Raw genomic sequence first — 19,712 nt, forward strand, 5'->3', positions numbered from 1 at the left:
GGAGAGGAGAGGAGAGGAGAGGAGAGAGGAGAGAAGAGGAGAAGTGGACAGGAGGGAATGACTGAGGAGACAAAGTAAGAGAGGAGATGAGAGAAGAGGAGGTAAAACAAAGGAGGAGAGGAGGAGACAAGGGAGGAGAGGAAACGAGACAGCGAAGGAGGGGAGATGAGACAAGAGGAGACAGAAGGGAAGGAGACAAGGAGATGAGGGATATGGAGAAACAGAGGTATGGAAAGTTGAAGAAAAGTCGAAAAGAAAGTGAAAGAAACGAATAAAGAAGAAGAGAAGAGAGGAAGGTGGATGAAAAGTGGAAAACATGAGAGAAGGAAAGATGAAGAGGTGAAGAGATATGAAAAGTAGTGAAAAGTAGAGAAGAAAACCAAAGAGTGGAGGAGAAAGTAGAGAGGGAGGTGAGTGAGGGAGGAAGGGAAGAAGAGAGGAGAGCAAGCGGCAGTAAGAAAAGAAGAGGAAGAAAAAAGTGAAACATAAGAGTAAAGAGAAGAGTGAAACGAAAAGAGAAAGGTAAAGAGCGGTAGAGCGGTAGAGGAGGAAAAGTAGAAAACAGAACTCAGAGGTGAAGGAGAGGAAGAGTAGCGCGGCCTCTCGGCCAATTAGCAACCGCTTTTGACGGACAGCAGGCTGACGCACGGTAACCGCGGCAACTGTGGAAAGAGAACGCGGCGGCGCTCCTTCGCTAACCGAGAGACGACCACGATGTTGACGTTGGCATGTACGCATGTGCACACACACACACACACACACACACTGTTGTACCATAAATCACCAAAACGACAACCATGACCTCGCATCGCACCAGCCGGGGAACATGTGTGAGGCTTTAGTGTTTGTGTGTCGGGGTGAAAATGAATCTTGAATATTTATCTCATCGCTCCTCTCGTCAGGTGGTCCTGTGGTTTAACTCCCCTCTTCATCCTCCCTTCATCCCTCCATCCTCCCTCCTTTCCTCCCTCCTTTCCTCCTCTTCTGCAGTTTTAGTAGCAGAGGAGGAGATGGAGAAGGATGGAGGGATGGAGATAGAGACGTGGAGAGAAGTGATGGGGAAAAGATGGAGAGAAACCAGAAGAGAAGAAGATAGATGTAGATGGGACAGGTGGAGCAACAACAAAGGAGACAAGGAGAGAAAAAAGGGAAGAAAGAGAGGATGGAGGAGAAAACAGGAAGGAGAAATGTGGGAAGGAAAAAGGAGAGAAGTTGGTTGAGAAAGGAAAGGAGGCGAAGCGTCAGGCTCTCTCATCGCCCTGAAGGGGATTCTTTCACAACAATGACCCGCTAGCTGTTCATTATCCCTCTTATTACACGGCTACTTACTGAAGAAATCAATAATTTGACACAAAAACGGTCCTCCAGAGTCTGACATCAGAACTACGCCCATAGCAACGGTCTGTTATACATAGCAACGGTCTGTTATACATAGCAACGGTCTGTTATACATAGCAACGGTCTGCTAAACATAGCAACGGTCTGTTATACATAGCAACGGTCAGTTATACATAGCAACGGTCTGTTATAGAGAAATAACAGACTGTAGAACGCCGTGATTGACCAATCAGAATCGAGTATTCAACACAGCCGTGTTATAAATCGCTCTAACCGTTGCATACTGCATACTACTGAGGAACGCATACACATATACAGTATGTGTTGTTTACTGCACACTGCGTTCGTCAGTAGTATGTAGTAGGCGGTTTCGAATACAGTCCAAGTCTTTTTTTATTTTGTCAAGTCAAGTCTTCATTTACTCGTCTCACCGAGGTCTGCGGCGGTGTACTGGTCTCCTCTGAAGCGGACGCCGTTGTCTTGGTAGACGGGCTTTCGCAGATTTCGGCGCTCACACACTCTGTAGAGCAGCTGCCTGGGAGTCAGCTGGTCTCGCCACTGGTTGACCCCCGACCTGATGGACAGGAGACACAGAAACAGAGTGGATGAGACAGAGAGGAGGCAGAGAAAGACATGCTCTTTTACCTTTACACACATATTTGATTGCAATTAATTCTGTTGATTTTGCATGATACATTTTTTTTTTTTAAATACCAGATGGAAACAATAAAAAATAATAAAAAGTAAAAAATAAATACAAAATATTTTTAAAAAATATTAAAAATGTGATCTTAGGAATACAAAGAATAAACTACTCACACACAGTAGGACTGCGGCAGGCCACACAAGCCTCCATATTTGGACAGGAAGCGGTTCTCCAGGTCGATCAGCGTCTCTCCGATCTTCTCGTCTTTGGTCAGCATGTCGTGGTCGTACAGCATCACCCGCAGGTCCTTGTCCAGAGGGAGGGAGCAGGTGAGCTCGAACATCCTGGAGAGGAAACAACAGAAGAAGAACAGGCTGAGCTCGGAGCTTTAGAGGCTTCCTGGTGGCGTCCTACACCCTCCAGTGACCACGATCTGGACATCAGACTGTCAGGAAATCAGACAGACTTATGATGTCTATGACGCGGCGTAACATGACACGACATTTCTTCTAGCTGCATATCTTTTGATGTGACGTGACATGATGTGATGTCACATTGTTTTTGTGACATGATAATTTGTAATGTTGACGAGACATTTTGTGGCGTGACACGACCGATTCACAGCATCAACCACGTACAATGTTAACCACGTACAATGTTAACCACGACCGATTCAAAACGTCAACCACGTACAACGTTAACCATGACCGATTCCCAACGTTAACCACGTACAACATTAACCACGACCGATCTACAACATCAAATATGCACAACGTTAATCATGTACAACGTTAACCACGAGCATTTCAGAAACATCAAAAACGTACAACGTTAACCACGACCGATTCCCAATGTTAACTACGTACAACGTTAACCACGACTGATTCCCAACGTTAACCACGACCGATTCACAACATCAACCATGTACAACGTTAACCGAGACTGATTCACAACATCAACCACGTACAACGTTAACCACGACTGATTCCCAACGTTAACCACGACCGATTCACAACATCAACCAAGTACAACGTTAACCACGTACAACGTTAACCACGACTGATTCACAACGTTAACCACGACTGATTCACAACATCAACCACGTACAACGTTAACCACGACCGATTCACAACATCAACCACGTACAACGTTAACCACGACCGATTCACAACATCAACCATGTACAACGTTAACCACGACCGATTCACAACATCAACCATGTACAACGTTAACCACGACTGATTCCCAACGTTAACCACGACCGATTCACAACATCAACCATGTACAACGTTAACCACGACTGATTCCCAACGTTAACCACGACCGATTCACAACATCAACCATGTACAACGTTAACCACGTACAACGTTAACCACGACCGATTCACAACATTAACCCCACGCGAACCCTCTGCATCAAGATACTACGTTACAGGCTGCGCCGGGGGCTTCTGCCCAGACAGTAAAACATGACACTTTCTACATGATGTGACTCTACGGGACATTTTGCGATGTGATGTGATGTAACATGACATTTTTAGTGACATGGTATTTTGTGATGTGATGTAGCATCAACCAAAGAGGCAGTTTTCAATATTTTCTAATGTCAATTCCCAGTGCTGACGGTATGTAAGAGATAGAATCTGCTGGAGAAAGACAATAAGAAGACTTTTTGTTCTATTCCGCTTCATTGGTGAAAGAACTTTTAATTTGACCTCTATAGACTGAACTTTAACGAGCTTCATCGAAGCGTTTAATAACTGGACAAAAAAAAAAGTGTCATGTCATGTGGAGAGTTGTCAGTGGGACTCTATCAAGAGCTGCAGTGATGGTTCAGCCCTCTGCTGACACTGGGATCGGTGTGTGTGTAGCGACACCTACTGGTGTGAAAACAATAAAGGCCCAGAGGAAGAGAAAGACATGAAAGACAATGAGATGTCTTCATGGAAAGGATTATCTTAGTTATTATCTGAGTAATGTGTTAAGGCTGCAAAGAGCAAATCCACCATTTAACATGTTAAATGAGGATAGAGTGGACTTTTTTTAGTCTCCAATTAAACTTATATGTGACGGTTAAACTGAGTGAGAAGTCAAAAAGCTGTGAGGTAACAGGTGGTTTTCTTTGTGGTGGTTTTCTCACATGCATATTGCCATGAATTGTTCAGTCACAGAGAGACAGACAGAGAGCTTAAAGGGTCGTTACGTACTTCCCAAAGACCGGGTCCAGGGTACAGGGGATGTAGTTTTCATGGTCGTTGATGGTCTTCTTCCCCAAAGTGATCTTCACGTAGGGGTCACACTGAAAACACAAAGCGGGAGAGAAACTTTCTGTTAAAAAAAATCTATTCAAATCTATCTAATAAATAGAAATAAAATATAAAAAAAACATAATCTAATAAAAATATCACAAATTTTAAACATAAACTTAAAACCTACCTATTCAGCCAAGCCTTTTATTAAGAATGATTTATACACATTATTTATTTTATTATTATCAATTTTTTTGAGATTTATGTTTTACAATTTTAATGTATTTTGTTGTTATTTTATTAATCACTTTTTTTTTGCATTTAAGTTGTTTAATTTTATTAATCACTTTTTTTATTTTTTTTTTACTGTTTTTAAGTTGTTTGATTAAATTATATTTTTATTGTTATTTTATTAATCACTTTTCTTTTCTGTACGTAAGTTGTTTAATTTATTATATTTTATTGTTATTTTATTAATCATTTATTTTACTGTATTTAAATTGTTTAATTTTATTTGATTGTTATTTTATTAATCACTTTTTTACTCAAGAATTAAACAACTTAAATACCGTAAAATAAATGATTAATAAAATAGCAATAAAATAGAATAGAATTAAACAACTTAAATAGAGTAAAATCACTTATTTTACTGTATTGAAATTGTTTAATTGTATTCTATTTTATCTATCTTTAATTAATTTAATCTATTTATCCATCCATTTCTTTTAATTTTAGTATCCTCCATTAAATGGTATAATATAAATAATAATCAGATCTCTTCCTCCTCTCCCCGCGTACCTTCCCGTTGGCGTCTTTGGGCTGCAGTCCTTGAGCCTGGATGACGTAGATTCGGACCAAACACTCCTCGACGCCGTTGGGAGGAAGCTTTCTGAACTGTCTGGGGGGAGTTGGGACGGAGGGGTCGTCCGGTAGGGGGTAGATCTTAAACATACCCTGGTTAAAGAGGAGCGGTTAAAGAGCATTAAGAGGGGAAATAAAACATTTAAATTCAGTTGAAATTAAAAAAGATAAGTGAGTTGACATGATCTACTTCTATCGCCTTTTGCACAAATAAACTGTAAAAAAACCCACATCATCTGCCTTTGGTTGCAGATTTGTGGTGTATTCATGAGGGGTGTAAAAAAATATCGATACACGTACACGAGTATCGCAATATTATGTTTTCTGTCTTTCAGAGGTTGTAGCAGCTCAGTTTTAAAGCTAGAGTGAAGATACTGGCATCATATGAAACTAGAAAAAACCTAATGAATCCATCGGTACCAACCATGTCATACTAGCTTGTCGAGAAGGAGGTTAAATAAGGCTCCAAAATTACACTAAATTTTGGCGAGGAAATTGACAGCTCTAAATGAAACACAATGTAATGGGGTGTAAAGTTTTTACCTTGAACTCTCCCACCACTGAAGGGTCTTCTCCTTCATCCTGAGTCTTTCCTCGGTGCAGCTTGAACGTCTGACAGAAATCTGAGAGTCCCTCAAAACCCTCGACCTTTTCTAATTCCCGGTCGTACACCTGAGGAAGAGGAGGAGACGGGGTTTATCACGTCTTATTCTATCGTGTTCAAATGTCGTGTTCAAAAGTAAAAAAGAGGAGATTGGTGAGAGGAAGAGTTAAATCTTTAAACTTAAACACACACATGATGGTATTTGCATCCAAACTTTATTTTTAACGGTCTTTATCAGGTTGCCAACAGAAAACAAATACATGATTCCACATGGCATCATAGCGGAGTATATTGGTCCAGAGTAATTTCACTGGTACTTGATTCAAACTTGAGCCAAAAGCTACTCAACAGTATATTACACTCACACACTGGCATGCGTACTGTACATACTGTATCTGGGCAGGGACGTCTATGTGTCAGGAGCACAAAGAGATTCATTTGTTTTCATTAGTGATGTTTGTCTACATCACACTCCCTCATTCTTTTCCCATCATGGAACAATGACAGCCGCTGAAAAGGCGAACTCTTAGAGAGCGAGATGGAAACAGTGGTTCACTTCAGCAGCGTCAACACAACTAGAAGCTCTGGAGGTAACACAACTGTAGAGCTGTCAAGGGGGAGGAGGGGGAATGAGTGTTCATTTTGTCCCCCAAAAGTTAGCCAATAGGTATAGCAGCAATCTCACCACACATGTAAAAAATGTAGAAGGAAGTTTGGTGTTATTCCAGAAGCTTTTAGACTTGTGAATAGCCGCAGTACAATAAATAGTCAGTTCACCTTGTGTATACACTGATAAATACACTTTTTAACTAGAAATACTGCCTCCTGGGTTGTATGCCAATCAGCCAAGTTGCAGTTTACATCCATGTCTGTCCAAAATGTCATCACTTCATCATTTTATCCTGTTAGATATTTGTGTGAAATTGTCATAATTAGCGTATGAATTTGTGAGCTAAAACGAGTTTTGTGAGGTCACAGTGAGCTTTGACAACAAAAATCGTATCAGTTCATCCTTGAATCCAAGTGGACGTTTCTGCCAAATTTGAAGAAATTTCCTAAATGCATTGCTGAGATATCGCTTTCATGAGAATGGGACGGACGTGAGGTCCAAACCAAAGGTCAACATTGAGTTTCCGCTTGTTACGCAACAATACTTAAGAATGCTACGTGTGTTGTTATTTATTTACGCTAGTTATATTTTTATGGTTGTTATGTTACAATGTTGCGTTACGTTGTTGCTGCGTTAAGTTTTTGCTGCGTTAAGTTTTTGCGTGTTGCGTTACGTTGTTGTGTTACGTTGCTGCGTTACGTTGCTGCGTTACGTTTCGTTACGTTGTTGAGTTGCGTTTGTTGCGTTGCGTTTGTTGCGTTGCGTTTGTTCAGTTACGTTGTTGCGTTACGTTACGTTGTTGCGTTACGTTACGTTGTTGCATTTATTGCCTAAAACTAACGAATTATTTTACAACGTTAACCACGTGGCATTGTGCGTTTATGCAAGTGTGATACAAGGCGGTTATGAAATGTATTTTTGGTTCAGAAACGTCGACATTCAGCGTATCCCGTGGTTTGCAGAAACGTACAATGCCAAAAAAAATTTTGGCGACTGGGTCGTGGACATTGTTGGCCAGCTATGGACTTGGACATGCTATTAAACCTTGTGTACTTAAGTCATATTTTATTTTTTAGATTACTGTTTTTTTACGTGTAAATTAATTGACTGTGTACTTCTATTTGCAGACTTTGAATTGCCCCTTAAGGGAGGAATAAAGTACAGTTGTTAAAAACATATAGAGCTGTCATTTCTTATATTATGATGTACAATTTGTGGTTTTTATAAGTTATGTACATACTACGGATACTGGCCTCTCATCTTCCATCTACTGTTGCGTATTTGTAATTAAAGAAAGGCAACAAAGAGGGTTCGTTGGGAAACAGAAGAAGGAGGAAGATGAGAGGAATGAAGGGTATATGGGCTGTGATCTGGGTGGAGATGGGGTGAAAGAGTCGGAAAAAGGCAGGGTGAGGATGGAGGGGGAGGAACAGGAGAAAGAGAGAGTGATGAGGGGGGATGATGTAAACGAAAGAGAGGTCTGGAAACAGCGGTTCATTTCACTACTCGAGTACCAAACCCAGTATCAAGGGAGAGGGGAGACGAAGAGCGAGGGGAGAGGGTTTAGACAAAGGACCAAGGGTTGTAGGGTTGATATACTGTAGAATACAAACATGCATCCTTCATAGAAATGTAACATCCTTTCTTTACATGTAAGTATAAATGCATCTATCCTATAATCCCGTTTGACATTTTGGGGAATTCGCTGGAGAAGATTGATGCCTAGCTCATGTCCGTATGGTAAATATGAAACTACTACCAGCATCCGGCTGCTAGCTTTGCTTAGCACAAAGACCACCAGCCTTGCTACCAATTTGTCCCAATGGCCACCCGCAGGACCGCAACACAGAAGCAAACCTGGAAGATTTGTTGGCTTTTTTACGCTCGACGAGCAGTCGTCATTCAATGGAATGGATGCCATCTTGGAGTTTGACTCCTAAAATTAACTTTGCGACAGCAAGTGCCCTCTCAAAATCATACATTTTGTTGTTGGTTATAGTAATTGTGTCAGAATGGAGGCGGTGAAAGACAAAGGTAACGTTATCCTGGTATTTGATTTTTTACACGAGCAGCGTCGTATCATTTGATGCCCTTCAACTGACCCCGCAGCACACACCGAAGTGAAATAGATCAACGTATCCTCATACAACAGTTCTTTTGATATCTTACGAAAAGTTATTCCTCATTTTTTTGTGCTATTTCCTTACGAATGTCCAGCAACACGTGACACAATTTCCACTCTAGTCTTTTCAAAATAAGCTTCCGTCTTCACAGGAAACAACTTGGTTAGGCTTAGGCAACAAAATGACTTATTTTGGTTTAGAAAAAGATCGTGGTTTCACACAAGGTACGAGCAGCAATCTGGTGTTTTTTGCCCCACCCATCCATCCTGAACTACTCCTCCATAGCGGTGTTTGTCGCTCTTTATATTTCCTGGTTCACGATTACATACAAATTGATTTCATGGGATATATACAAATTTCATTGCAATACTTTTTGTAGGTATAGCTACTGAACGGTGTATGAAAACAGCCTGAATAGATTAATACATCTTTGTGGAGGGAAAATATATTTACGATGTTGAAGGCAAACCTACTAATTGAACCAAAACTGAAAAAGCTTTTTATTTTTTATTACCTCTTGTTCCCTTTTCTCTGTGCTCCTCAGGTCTTTTCTTTCCCTTCAAGATTCAACACAGCTAATGATAGAAAATAGCTTACTCGCCCTCACGACTCCTATTTAAAAAAGTAAAGGTGAAGCTGAGGTTGAGGAGGTTAGGGGTGTGAAAGCCTTGAAGAAAGCCGGGATGATGCAAATGAAAGACAAAGTCTGGAAACACAGGCTCACTGGAATACAACAAATCCCCAAACCTCCTGCCCCAAACCCAGCACCGGGGGAGAAAGTGAAAGGGAGGGAGGCGAACCAAGTCATAACAAGGATGGAAACAGCGGCGTCTTTGTGACAGGAGAAAAAAAACAAACCAATTCTACTGTCAAGGACGAAAGGCAGGGAGAGGAGGAGAGGAGGAAGGAGACTGAAGGCAGGAAAGAAGAAGAGAGGTGAGGAAGGGGTGAGAGTGTGGAAGGAGAAGGGGGTGAGCTGAGGACAGAGAGTATAGTGAAGGTAGAGACAGGAGATTGAACAGGACGGAGGAAGAGACGAGGGCAACTTGAGCAGGAACAACTAAATTGGGTTTCAGGTGATGTGATGTTCTCTCTGGCAGCCATGTTGGAGGTCTTGTTCATGAGCTCGATTCAGGAAACTACTTTTATGACTTGAGTTCAGTCGATTTCATGTCAAGATGAGTTCTTGAAAGCAGATAGCGACACAGCTTATGGAGGCATTTTGAAACACCACTTCTTCTCGGACCTGATAGCTCCGTAACACAGACATGATACACATATTGTTGGATTCAGTGTGACTTACACTATCAGGTATCATTATCCCTGTCCATATATATGTATGCAACATATCCTCATACAATGGGCTGCTGAGACGTGTAATAAAAAAGAGGTTCTGGCGTTAAATGGACTCGCAGGTGGCGAGGAAGACGTGGACAATATGGGTTGTCCATTTTGCAGAGAGAAGTGACTAAATTGATCACAAAACAAGATGTTGTTATTCTCAGCTCGATCACATCATACGTTCACTTTGTGGTAATAAATCAAAGCAGTTTTTTGGGCAGTTTTTGTAGTAGTCGCAAACACCCATTTCCAGTAAAGTTTTCGGTTTACAAATGTTCACAATCAGGTACGGGATGTTTGTGGAAAAACTCAAAAGGAAGTTGAAAGGAAGGTGATGATTGCATCAGTAGTTCAGAGAGTTGTTTTCCACGAACCACCAATGTGTTTCCACTGTGATCGGAGACAATGCTGCTGTTTAGAGATGTCGATCAGGTTTGTTGGGTTGTCCTGGTCGAGGTCACTTCATACGTCAGGTTTCAACTAAGAGGCAACACCAAAGATCAGCTCAGGCTCCCTATTTTGCATATTAAAGTTTAAGCAGAGTTTGGCAGTTTTCCAAAGTCTGAGCCGGATTATCTAGTCGTGAATCAGGTTCTTCCACATTATATCACAATATATCAGAGAGATCCACGGGCGTATTAGAAAAAATGCATCACTGACGTTGGGGAATCAGCTCTGCTTCAACTGTGTGAGAGCCTGTGGATGGCCGACCAAATTTTCGGACAGCCGGTCGGGAGCAGTTATGTCGGTTTTTATTTAGCAAAAAGACAAAGAAGTTCTGTTGTGATGAGATCTATTCACTTTGACTAGCATAATGAAGTAAATCTGCATATAATTTACTTAATCAGAAAGTTGATTTAGTGAATTTAGTTACTCTTAAAAGATCTCTCATCTGTTTCAGTGGTTATGAGATATTTAGTCATTTCCATAGCTCATTTTCTAGCGGACCTCCACGATGGCGCCAGACGAAAAGTGCTAAGTTGATGATGCAACTGCAAAGCCTCTGCAGCGTCGGGAGGAGACGGAAACAGAAAGGTGACAGAAAAGGAGGCAACAGCAGAGCAGCGAGAGGAAAGGTGAGGATTTTGAAGTAGAGAGAGTTTACGTCGGGTCAAAGCGAGGCTGGAAAAGTAAGTCTCAGCTGACGGTAGCAACCCGGAGACTGTCGAAGGGCAGCGGGAAGAGAGAAAGGAGGTGGCAGCGTGGGGTGAGAGGAAGGTAAAGGAGGTTGGAAAGGTTGGAAACAGTGGCTCATTTCCCTGCGACAGTAGCAGATCTGACTAAAAGGGTTGTCAAAGGAAAGAAAGGAGCAGGAGACGAGGAGAAGAGGAGGGAGGGAATAAATAAAAAGGAGGCGCTGGCACAGGTTAGGCGGGAGGGGAGGCGAAGTCGACGATGGAACCAGCGGCTCATTGGTCATTTCGCTAGTTTCCATCCAACTGTCAAGTGAATTTTGAGCAAAGTTTTGAAACGTCGCAAAAAAAAAAATCGGTGGCGACTTAGATGTGTTTCCATCGGCAGGGGTGAAACCATTTAATAGGCTTCCTGAATGAACAAATACACCCACTTGAAAAATGGAAAGAGCCTTTCAAGGGTCAACGACTGTTGGGAAAGCTGTTATTGTTCTCCGTTGTGCCATTTAGTTTTATTTTAATGTTTTCAGCTGTAGAAAAAGACGTTTTTACATAGGAGCATGTATGGCCTGGCCTTTCTGGAACATTTCTGCTAGTCAGAAGGTCATTTACAAATATGTTTGCATGAGAATTATCGACATATTGGCTATTTATCTTCCACAAACCTTTATGTAAAAGGTTTTTCCTCATCAGAATATAACTTTAAAGCTCTTTGTATCACATGTATGTAATGACACACGCAGAAAAATAACGTTACAGCTGGAAAGCCAACCAAAAAGCTCTATGAAGGAAGAGAGAAAGGACATAAAATAAATAGAGTTAAAGCTGCTGCACTGATGTGAAATGGCTTTCAAGGGAGAGGTTAGAGGTCTCATTTAAAAGCCATAAAAAAGGCCAAATTCTGACATGATTAGTCATTTGTTTGGGCATCAGACAAGAAGACTGACGTGTGCTTGGTGTCCCGGTGGAAGAAGAGGTCGGCGTTTGGGCCGAGAGAATCGGGATAAGGGTTGAAGAGAGCGTGGGCGATGGCGTAGGGGCCTCCGGGGACGGCGGGTGAACCGTGGCAAGACTCTGAAAGACTAAAGACAGACGACTGCTGACGTGATCCCTCGTTTCGGACTCGGCAACGTCGGAGAGAGCAGCCGTCCCACTGCGGCGTCAACACGGATGAGTCACTGAAAATGGTCGGAATGTCGCGGCGCCGGGTTGCGAGGACGGGGCATGAGAAGAGAGGGGGAGGAGGGGAAGGACGGAGGGACGCGACTGATGGAAGGAACTGGCAGGACGGCAAAAATGTGATTTAAATGGTGAAGTTTGGAGCAAAACATTTGAAGAAAATAGAACAAAGGGCTGCACTGTCTCCATCTTTATCTCCTCTGTCGCTCTCCGTCTTTATTTCTTTTCCTTCATGCTGTCTTCATCTCCAACGTCTTTATCTTCTGTCAATGTTTTTTACCCTTTTCCCAGACTTTTCCTCACCAAACAGACAATTAATAATCCAATTATTAAATCACATAAAGTGGTACAAGTACTTATTGAATAACGATAAAGACTGGTAGAAAACAGATCAATATAACAAATACAACACATGTAAACCAATGACTCAACATGGAGAGTTGTTTTTGTGCCATAAACTACGCATATCAAAAAAATGAGTGAGAAATATCTAATATATCCCCAGACAGAAACCTCCCAGTTACCTCAGAGTGAATAATTAGCTGTTAGCATCCAGTGAACTGTATTTTAATGAGGTAGTGGATAGTTTGCTTTTGTGCTGTTAACCCTTGTTGCCATTAAAAAGCGTTTAAAATGGGCTTGCTGCTGTCTGATGCCAATTCAAGTCTTTGCCAGCTGTTGTTGAAGAATTAACTAACCATACACAAGTGGCACCCAATCCGGAGTCTACGTAAGCCAAGCGTTGACAATCCATCAGTTATGTCAAGGAGTATATGTCACTATGGCCATATTAGTTATATATTCATCATGTGTTAAACTGTTATCCCTTTAACAGTGTGGTTTCACTGTTCAGGAAAGTTAACTGTAACATTTTGGTCGCCAAAAAATGTCTTATTAAGCGTTTGGTTGTACTTGACTCCGACCTCTCGTGTCACTTCTAGTTGCAAAGAACCAAGATGGCAGCGGCCAAAAACCAAGATGGCAACGGCCAAAAACCAAGATGGCAACGGCCAAAAACCAAGATGGCGACGGCCAAAAACCAAGAAAGCTATGGTCAAAAAACAAGATGCCGACATCCAAAAACCAAGATGCCGACATCCAAAAACCAAGATGGCGAGGACCAAAAACCAAGATGGCAACGACCAAAAACAAAGATGGCAGGTCCACTTGTATTTTCATTCTATGGCGTTATTACTGCTTTCAGCTGCCATTTCTCACTGGAGTTCCGTGTGTCATGGCATTGCGTGTAGCATGTAGAAACATGTGAGGATGACTGCAACAAATATAGCTCTAAAAAATATTTTTACTACTAATATGAAACCTATCAAACAAACGTTATCTGTTGAAGCTGTACAAGCAGCAACTATTTGATGTTTTAGCTGATTAAGAGTGAAAACACCCAATTATCAAAATATACTTGATTATTTTCTATCACTTTATCGTGTGAATGCTAAAAAAATAATACTTACCTTTTCGACACAGACATAAAAAGCACTCACGTTGTACATTTATATATTCAGTTTTGACTCTCTTACCTTCAGTGTGTCGAAGCCTCTCTCCAGGTACGTCCCGTACTTGTTTTTCTCTCCGGTTGAAGCGTAGAACTTACTCCACCAGTCCATGAACTCCTCTTCCTGTTGGTCACATATTCAGAGGTCAGAGGTCGGCAGGTTAACACGGATCCAAACTGTGTCTTTTTATCAAATTAGTTGGTTCTTCTTGAAATGTCTGCATTGGATTAAACTCCACATCTAATTTAAAATGACAAAGTTCACCAAACCGTCCATGGCTACTGAAATGAACCCTACATCATTGATTTTGCTAAACATCTTAACTCCTATAACGACCTTTGACCTTTAAAAAAACACATGAAAAGCCCTGCAGTGAGTGCTGTTTTGACCTTTTTTAGAGCAGCGCACCGCCGGACTCAGACATAACCCGCTTTTCATGATCTTTTTCCAATGATCGCATGGCAATGTTGGAGTTAGCCAAGTCACGTCAACACAAGTAAAAACTGCCTCTGGTGGCTCCGTGGCATTAAGGTCATGGTATATGGGCGTTCTGAGGCAATGGAAACGGGCAACATCAGGATGGGAAGCAGGCACAAAGTGGACAAAACCAACATGGACATCAGGAGACACATGGTATGGCCAAAATAAAAAAAAAAAAAATTGCAAATGTATGTTTATGTATGAATGAAAAGAGTCACTGCTGCTTTTCCATCTCTGTTTCACAGAAATATTGTCTTTTCCACTTGTTATATCTCTATTAAACTCTGGAAGATGGGATAACAACTTAAATGTTCCTCAACAGACGATCATGCCTGGACTGAATCCATTTGAATTTATCGACTGTGTTTGAACGAAGCTGTTTTGTCTGAGCATGCTGTCAGATTCTCTTATTTTGCCTCTGGGTGCATGATGTATGCGGTCAACATCTCAAACACTGACTTTAACTTGTTTTGGTGACTGTGACTTTGATGTTTGCCCTCTTTAGAATCGGGGATCCAAGTCTCAAGTCTTGGATCTGAAGCCCAGAGTCAAGACCAACAAGTCCCAAGTCCAATGATTCACGCAGCCTACGTCATTGTATTTATTAGGCTTCTTCTAAGTGAAGTCACGAGTCAGCGGTGTTGAAGTCTTTTGTGATTTTGTCAAGTGAAGCTAAGTGGTGAGAGAGAGAGAGTGGTGTGAAAATGGTCGACAAACGGCGCTTTATTTCATGTACGTATCCGCTGTTCTCGGTCTTCCGGTTTCTCTTTTTTGAATGACGAATACAGACTACCGCCGCCTGCTGCAGGCGCAGAACATACAGTAAGTGCTAACTGTACGACGGCTGTTGTCTTTGCGGTGTGTTCGAGTGCAACTTGTCGGTCAAGACAAAGGCGACGTGAGGCGACGCAACTGTCGGCCTTCATCGCCGCTAGTTCTTTGATGTCGGCTTGGTGTATCTGGACCTTTAGTCTAAAGCGTTCTGACTCATCCACACCTCTGTGGTTAGGCTTATGGAGACTGTAACCTCTGTTCCAGAAGTAAGAAAATCTCATTCATGTTTGTGATAATCCAGCCCGTTCTCATTCCCAGGGCGTCAAATACCGACACTTTGTCACGCCCCCTTGGTGTGTTATACCCTTTAGCGTCCGTATGAGACGGTTCAACTATGTTAAACCATTTGCGTCAATATTAGACGCTCAGAGAACGAGGTCGGGGAGTGTGGTGATGATGTAGTTTAAAGGCAGAGAAAACACATATAAATTTGGCGGGAAGGGAGGTGGATGGGTCCAACAAACACAGGGCTTTCATCCAGGAGACCACTGTTTGTGTGAAACCAACAACGTGTTGTTTGTCTTTGTGTTTGTCGTCAGGCAGATTTGCACAGCAGCATTATGCGACTTCTCGCTCACAGTTTAAAGCAGTGATCGGAAATCCATTAAAATGATCACTTTCTTATATGATTAAACAAATGTGCTCACAGACTTACCCATTGTAACATCTAGCGTCGGGGTTAGCAGTAAAAAGACAGGTCAGACAGTTAATTCCAATCCCACACTCAGTCAATGCAACCACACACTCAAATAAACACATTTTTATGTAGCTTTTCAGCACATTTCATAATACTTATTCTCATTACACATTAAGGGGGTTTCATTCCAAAATGAAACATACACCATTGGAGAAATAAATCCCTCTATTACAAAATGACTGCTGGCATGAAAAGCAAAGGCCGTTAAAGTCCTACTATTACAGCTCTGAGTCACGCCGAGCGCTCACAATGTCGTTCTGTTTTTTGGAGAATAAAATATCTTTGTTTTTGAAATGTTGACTGATGGCTTTCTGTGGTTTTGGATACAAGTTATTTTGATTTATATGATATGATGGGTTTTTAGAGTATATAACATCTTTGAATGAAACCCTGTTATGTGTTTTTATCAAGTTATTTTCTCAAGTACGAAGCTGCCCCATCCATCAAATTCACTAGAAGTCTGTTCACATTGGCAAGCGGCGGATTTAAACTGCATTTTCTCACAGAAATAAAAACTGTCTGTCTGTCTGAGTGTGTGTTTGTGAGTGTGTGTGTGTTGACGGCAGCCCGTTGGCGCTGACGCAACGAGGAAACAACGACTACAAAGATGGGGAATACCGCAGGGACAGATCAAACCACCGGCCCCTACCCGTCGACCCGTCTCCGCCCTGCAACCTTCAACCCTCCGAGGAACACTCCGGCTTAAAACACACTCATGACGCATGTACCACTTTTTCCTTTGTGTGTGTGTGTTAGTGTGTGCGTGTGTGTGTGTGTGTAGGCATAAATGTAGAACAAAAGTGCTCTTATGGCACTTGGTTTGGTGTGGAATCCCCTTTCTCCTACTTCCCATACACACACACACTGAAAACAGGGGGGGAAAACTATGGAGTTCCTCATTTTTCCAAAGTGGCGAGCATGGCATGGAAAAGGGCAGCACGTGGAGGACATGACACACTCGCTGTGTCTGAGGCGTGAAGTGTCTGGTGTGTGTTAACGTGCCCTCTGTGTGCAAGCCGGTGCCAAGCGTTGATGACAGGGGCGCCAGGAATTGTGTGTGTCGCCACCGGCGTGTGTGTCAAGGTGTGTTCACTCACTGATTCAGACAGATTAAGGCCGCCGGGGGAGCGCGCTCCAGACTACGACGGGTATTTAGCAAAGAGATCGAACACACACACATACACACACACACACACACACATGCAGTGGTCTGTTCAGGGTGTCTGTGTGGTTTTGCAGCCTATCATTACGCCCTGCAGGGAAAGCCAGGCTAACCAAAACCGAGACTGGCACTGCCAAGAAAACCCGGAGCGACAGGATTTACATAAGAGCTCTGAGCTGCTGTGTGAATGCTTTCTGTGGGGAAATCCCTTCTTCCGCAGCAGTGGAAGAGGTCAGAGGTCAAAGCGGCGACCCCGAAGCTGGAAGCTGCTGTACGAGGGGAAAAACTAAAGAAAGTCCAGACTCACAGAAACCAAGGAGCGTTCAGGAGCTTTTTGTTGACGATTTATCACCAGGAAGTTGCTCTCAAACAACCGGCAAAGTGTAAATACCGGTGATAATCTGTGTTCCAGGATGCCAACGTTTACTGTACAGTATGAGCTGCTACACAAATGTAAATATGAGTGGGAGAAAAAAAATGTATGGAAAAACCAACATGAAGCGTCTTTGGCTGCATTTACAACAAATCCTGGGCTGCGGCGATTAGCGCAGGGTTGTGCGGTGGTGTGACTTAAATGGTCCATTTGATTGACCCAAATGGTTTCTACTAGGGCTGTCAAAGTCAACGTGATAATAACTTGTTAACGCAAATTCATTTTAAGGACACTAATTTCTTTAACGTATTAACGCAACTTGTGATTTTTAGGTTGTAGCGGCTCAGTTTTAAAGCTAGAGTGAAGATACTGGGCTCATATGAAACTAGGAAACCTAAAGAATCCATCGGTACCAACCATGTCATACTAGCTTGTTGCCAAATGCTTCAAAATTACGCTAAATTTTGTCGAGGAAAAACTGCAAAAATGACAACAAACAGGTTGCAAACTGCATCACAACTTTTAAAAAAAGGGGCTAAAAATTCAAAAAAATTCCTGCAAAAATCCTCCTCACTTTCACAACAAACTCAGAAAGCTTTTAGCTCGGTTTCGTGTCTTACGGCAACAATATTTATCATTGTTTTGTGTTGTTAATTGATTTACAGTAATAAATATATATATATATTTGCAATATATTGAGCAAAACTTAAAAGCAAAACTGAATGAAATGTTTCGTTTTGAACACAAGCAAAACTGCTTGTTCAGGTTTAGGCAACAAAACCACTTAGTTAAGTTTTGTCTTAAAATAAGTACGTTTGAACTCCCATCCGTCGCCCCGACCTCCACAACATATGGAGCTTCACACGGCCTATACTACAGCGCCTGACTTCTGCTTTTGCAGTCTTCTTTTATTCCTTCTTTCGGTGATCACCCATGTAAATAGATGATAAAACATACTAATGGGTTTAGTAGGCCCCCATTGACCCACATGTATGAGGCTTACAACCACTGATAATGCCCATTTAATGCCCTGATAACAGTCTAATGGGCTGTAGATTATGGTATGCTGAATGCTGCAAAAGATACAAAGACTGTGTCCTCTAGATTGGGACAAAAAAAGGCTGAAGCAGACTTTGTTGAACTGTTATGATGTATTCGGTCTAGAAATGTGGACTTCGGAGGATCCGGCACCTGAACTGTGACTCAGAGTTTTGCTTCATCAGGGAGGTCGGGGGCTTTGAGGAGATTTTCCTGAACCACCAGGTCGGCCATTCTGTCTGAAAACCTGCCCAGATTTCTCAGTGACCCGATTCTGTATCTCCAAAATAAACTGGTCAATGTGAAGAATGTGGAAAGAACGACTGGGATGGATGTTTCAGCGGAGCTGTTTGTGTGTGTTTTGTCATTCCCTCCGCTGTGGGTTTCGAGGCAGAGCACCAAACCTCAAGTAAAAATCTGTGGCATTTTCACATAAATAAATGTCTTCTCTGCTATCACTGATTGACATTGCACAGTAGTGACTCCGTCTAGATCCAGTTCCTGAAAGCTTTTCCATTTGCTGCTCTACAGTCATGCTGCCCGGCAGCTCTCTTCTTTGAAACATTCTTCTGACGTGGAAGGAAATGATGCATGCCAGATTTCTGGCTAGTTAGGAGTAAGCTAAAGAAGTAGCATTAGCAGTGATGGCCACCATGGAATCATGGAGGGATTAACACTTTAAGTTTACTTTAAAAACAAACTTAATTTGATAAGAGGTAACCTTTTAGGCGTCTAGGTTACATAAAGCCATTGTTTTAAAGGCATTATAAGGGGTAACTTCTGCATTTTTCAAGTATCTAATGGCGACAACAATCTTTGAAGTTGGTCCAGTATGGAGGGAGAACGCTGCAGACGGCAACTGCTAAATGAGCTGTAATGTAATCGCTTGGGGGAAACTCCTCACCGTCGACGTACGACCACTAAAAGTTCTTGTTTTTGCCGTTGACAGGCTCAGATTGTTATTATAAGTGTCTGTTATAAGTGACATTATAGAAAGGACAGAGAGGCTAAACCTTTTTCTTACCTTTTGCTTCCTGTTTGTCATTGTGTCATGTGACTTACTGCCGGAAGAGAACGGTGGAAACGTGAGTGAGAGTTGGAGAGTTGGAGAGATTGAGTTCTGGTGTTGTCAGAGTTTGGTGTGTTGGAGTACAGAAAGTGTAGCTTAGTGTTAACTAAAAGATTTTCAATGTCATGGCTGAACATTTAGTTGATTTCCACAATGTGGATGCTACACAAGATTTCAGAACGAGACTTCTTCGAGCGAGACACACAAAAACAAACAGATCGGATCAAGCGAAAGGTAATATAAAGCTTTCATTTCTCCGTAGGGTTCTTTCCATAATGTTGTCAGACACTTCTAATAACTATCTGAGCCTGTCAGTGGCAAAAAACAAACACTTTTAGTGGATGTGGACGGTGTGAGGAGTTGCCCCGAGCGATTATATTACAGATCGTTTAGCGGCTGCTGTCTGCAGCGTTCTCCCTCAATACTGGACCAACTTCAAAAACTGTTGTCCTTCTTAAGCCAAGT

General features: G+C 42.0%; 1 protein-coding gene across 16 annotated transcripts in view; it reads right to left on the reverse strand.

The window, feature by feature from the left end:
* dysf (dysferlin, limb girdle muscular dystrophy 2B (autosomal recessive)) overlaps positions 1 to 19,712 on the reverse strand; it is a 98,441-nt gene that overhangs the window by 15,490 nt on the left and 63,239 nt on the right. For 15 of the 16 annotated variants that reach the window (XM_074624231.1, XM_074624227.1, XM_074624229.1 and 12 more), the window contains 6 exons: positions 13,619 to 13,717; positions 5,637 to 5,765; positions 5,031 to 5,186; positions 4,191 to 4,282; positions 2,158 to 2,328; positions 1,770 to 1,912 (listed from right to left, as the gene is read on the reverse strand). In XM_074624231.1, coding sequence (XP_074480332.1) covers positions 1,770 to 1,912; positions 2,158 to 2,328; positions 4,191 to 4,282; positions 5,031 to 5,186; positions 5,637 to 5,765; positions 13,619 to 13,717 — 790 coding nt within the window. Of the gene's footprint in view, positions 1 to 7; positions 985 to 1,769; positions 1,913 to 2,157; positions 2,329 to 4,190; positions 4,283 to 5,030; positions 5,187 to 5,636; positions 5,766 to 13,618; positions 13,718 to 19,712 lie in introns of those variants that run through there. The other variant, XM_074624234.1, reaches the window with a different exon arrangement.

The sequence above is a fragment of the Sebastes fasciatus genome, chromosome 22 (assembly GCF_043250625.1).
Source record: "Sebastes fasciatus isolate fSebFas1 chromosome 22, fSebFas1.pri, whole genome shotgun sequence".
In the NCBI taxonomy this organism is placed as follows: domain Eukaryota; kingdom Metazoa; phylum Chordata; class Actinopteri; order Perciformes; family Sebastidae; genus Sebastes; species Sebastes fasciatus.